Raw genomic sequence first — 2,477 nt, 5'->3', positions numbered from 1 at the left:
TAGAAATAAAGAACATGACAACACATACCTCGCTCCCGAGTGTCAGAACTCGGGGCTCGAGTCATCGTTCGCAGCATCTTCAGCATCATCGTCCATGGTCCATGGGCTGCGGCGGTGATAAATCTGGTGGTGGGTAGAATTAACAACTAAGGGAGTAAAATAAAATAAAATAATAACAAAAAAATGAATGCTAAAAAATAAAAATTTTGGGTTGCCTCCCACGCAGCGCTTGGTTTAACGTCATTAGCCCGACTATACCAATCCTGTTCATGGTGGATCGTATGATATCTTGGAAGCCTTGAGTTCTACGTTTTGACCATCAACCTCCATGGTCAGTTTTCCTTGTCTCAGATCAATGACGGCTCCAGCAGTAGCCAAAAATGGTCGTCCTAAAATAGCACGAACATTCTGACTGTTCCCCATGTCAAGCACCACAAAATCTGCTAGAAGCCTTATTTTATCAATCTTAAGTTCAACATCTTCCACAATACCCAGCGGTGTCCTAACCGATTTATCTGTCATCTGCAAGCTTAGTCCTGTGGGCTTTATCCGACTCAATCCAAGTTTCTCGTAGAGAGAACTTGGCATTATATTTATGCTCGCTCCTGAGTCACAGATAGCTTTTTCCACCAATTGACTCCCTATTTAACATGGCATAATAAATTCACCGGGATCTAGCAACTTCTGAGAAAAATCTCTCCGTGTTCCTTCAGTAGATTCACCTTCCACCTGATCTGCAAACTCATTATTAGTGTGTAGGTTCTTGAGATCTTCAAGACCTTTTTTCTTTTGAAATTCAGCTTGTAATTGTAAAAATCTCTGGGGGTAGGGAAGTAAAGAAAGATCAATGAATTGATTTAAATCATACCTCTCAGATTTCTTACCTCGGGCTCTTTTGGTTGGAATTAGCTTTTCATCCCGAATAGGTGTGGGTTCAACCTCCTTCTCTTCTCTGCCTACCACACCAAACTCTTCATGCTGTATAAAAATGGCATTCACTTCTCTCAGATTTGGGTCTGCAGTCTTTTGGACTGTGCCTGACGGTTGAGACGTGAGTTGCTTCGTTATCTGTCCCACTTGCGATTCAAGGATTTTCAAAGTAGCACCAATACTCGCCATATGTGTCTCAAGGTTGTCAAGTCTAGACTCAGTTCTGGACATCTTCTTACCAGATTCAACAACAAATGTCCCCACTAAATCCTCAAATGATGGCTTCCCTTCCCCATTTGATGTATTGAACCCCGGTGGAGGATTCAACACATTCTTATTGTTTGCATAAGAAAAATTTTCATGGTTTCTTAACCCAGGATGATAAGTATTAGGGGGAGGGTTACCTCGGTATCCTCTGTAGCCTCCAAAGTTCTTGTTGTTGATGTATTGGACTTCTTCTGGAAGGGATGGTTCTTCAGCAACCATCAACGGACTCTCAGTCTCAGCTATGCTCACTTTGTTCATAGCTGCTAGTTGAGTGGTCAGTGCAGACACTTGGGCGGTGAGTGATGTAATCGGATCCACAGCATAAACCCCAACTGCCCTCTTCACTCCAGATCTTTCAGATGGCCACTGGTAGCTGTTTATGGTCATCTGCTCAAGCAAGTCATAGGCTTGAGCAGGAGATTTTGTAAAGATAGTGCCTCCGACTGCTGCATCCACAGTTCCTCTTGTTTGCCCATTTAGACCGTTGTAAAATAATTCAATTTGGACCCAGTCTTCAAATCCATGATTCGGGCACTTCCTCAATAACTCTTTATATCTGTCACATGCTTCATATAATTGCTCCAAATCAGTATGCCTGAAAGTGATGATCTCGATCTTCAACTGTGCAGACTTCGCAGGGGGAAAGTACTTCGCAAGAAATTTCGTCGCCAGCTCTTGCCAAGTAGTGATACTTCCTAAGGGAAGCGATTGAAGCCATCCTCGTGCTTGATCCCTGAGAGAAAACGGAAACAAACGCAGTCTAATAATATCATCAGGCACATTATTAATCTTTACCGTATCCGTTATCTCCAAGAAGGTTCTCAGGTGAACGTGAGGATCAGAGGTGGCTGTCCCAGCAAACTGGTTTTGCTGAACTATATTGATTAGAGCAGGCTTCAGTTCAAAATTATTGGCGTTGATTGTCCCTCTTGCAATACCAGAGTAATGATTGTTGATCACTGGTCGGAAGTGATCTCTTATAGGAATCGCCTCTGGCTGGACGTGTCTGTCATTCTCTCTGTTCTCAGCCATTGATTGGATCTCTTCTCTTCTTGCTTTTCTTAATCTTCTCGCAATTCTTTCGATCTTCGGATCAAAAATAAGCAAGTCAGAGTTTTGCGATCTTAGCATACACTGTCAAGCAGAAAAAATGAGAAACTCAATCAATATAAAATAAAATAAAATAATAAAAGCTCTAAATTAAAATCTAGACTAATTGGTAACAATACTGATATAAATTCAAATTAGACACTCCCCGGCAACGGCGCCAAAAACCTGTT

General features: G+C 41.9%; 1 protein-coding gene across 1 annotated transcript; it reads right to left on the bottom strand.

Annotated features, from left to right (window-relative positions):
• Window positions 1-267: 267 nt before the first annotated feature.
• Window positions 268-2,229, bottom strand: LOC142538778 (uncharacterized). The gene is made up of 3 exons (XM_075644078.1): window positions 1,335-2,229; window positions 723-1,217; window positions 268-641 (listed from the first exon to the last, which is right to left on the bottom strand). The coding sequence occupies exons 1-3, from the start codon at window positions 2,227-2,229 to the stop codon at window positions 268-270; spliced, it is 1,764 nt and encodes a 587-aa protein (XP_075500193.1).
• Between the last annotated feature and the right edge of the window lie 248 nt (window positions 2,230-2,477).

This window comes from Primulina tabacum, chromosome 3 (genome assembly GCF_025594145.1).
Source record: "Primulina tabacum isolate GXHZ01 chromosome 3, ASM2559414v2, whole genome shotgun sequence".
Classification (NCBI taxonomy): domain Eukaryota; kingdom Viridiplantae; phylum Streptophyta; class Magnoliopsida; order Lamiales; family Gesneriaceae; genus Primulina; species Primulina tabacum.
Note: the sequence above shows the minus strand (reverse complement) of the source record. Positions and strands in the feature narration are given on the sequence as shown.

What these genes read in the sequence shown, in the direction of transcription:
- LOC142538778 (XM_075644078.1), bottom strand. Translation starts at nt 2,229, where the DNA reads ATGGCTGAGAACAGAGAGAATGACAGACACGTCCAGCCAGAGGCGATT. An exon ending in AGGCTACAGAGGATACCGAG is followed by an intron (nt 1,218 to 1,334) that starts GTAACCCTCCCC and finishes CAAATGGGGAAG; the next exon opens with GGAAGCCATCATTTGAGGAT. An exon ending in GTTTGCAGATCAGGTGGAAG is followed by an intron (nt 642 to 722) that starts GTGAATCTACTG and finishes CATGTTAAATAG; the next exon opens with GGAGTCAATTGGTGGAAAAA.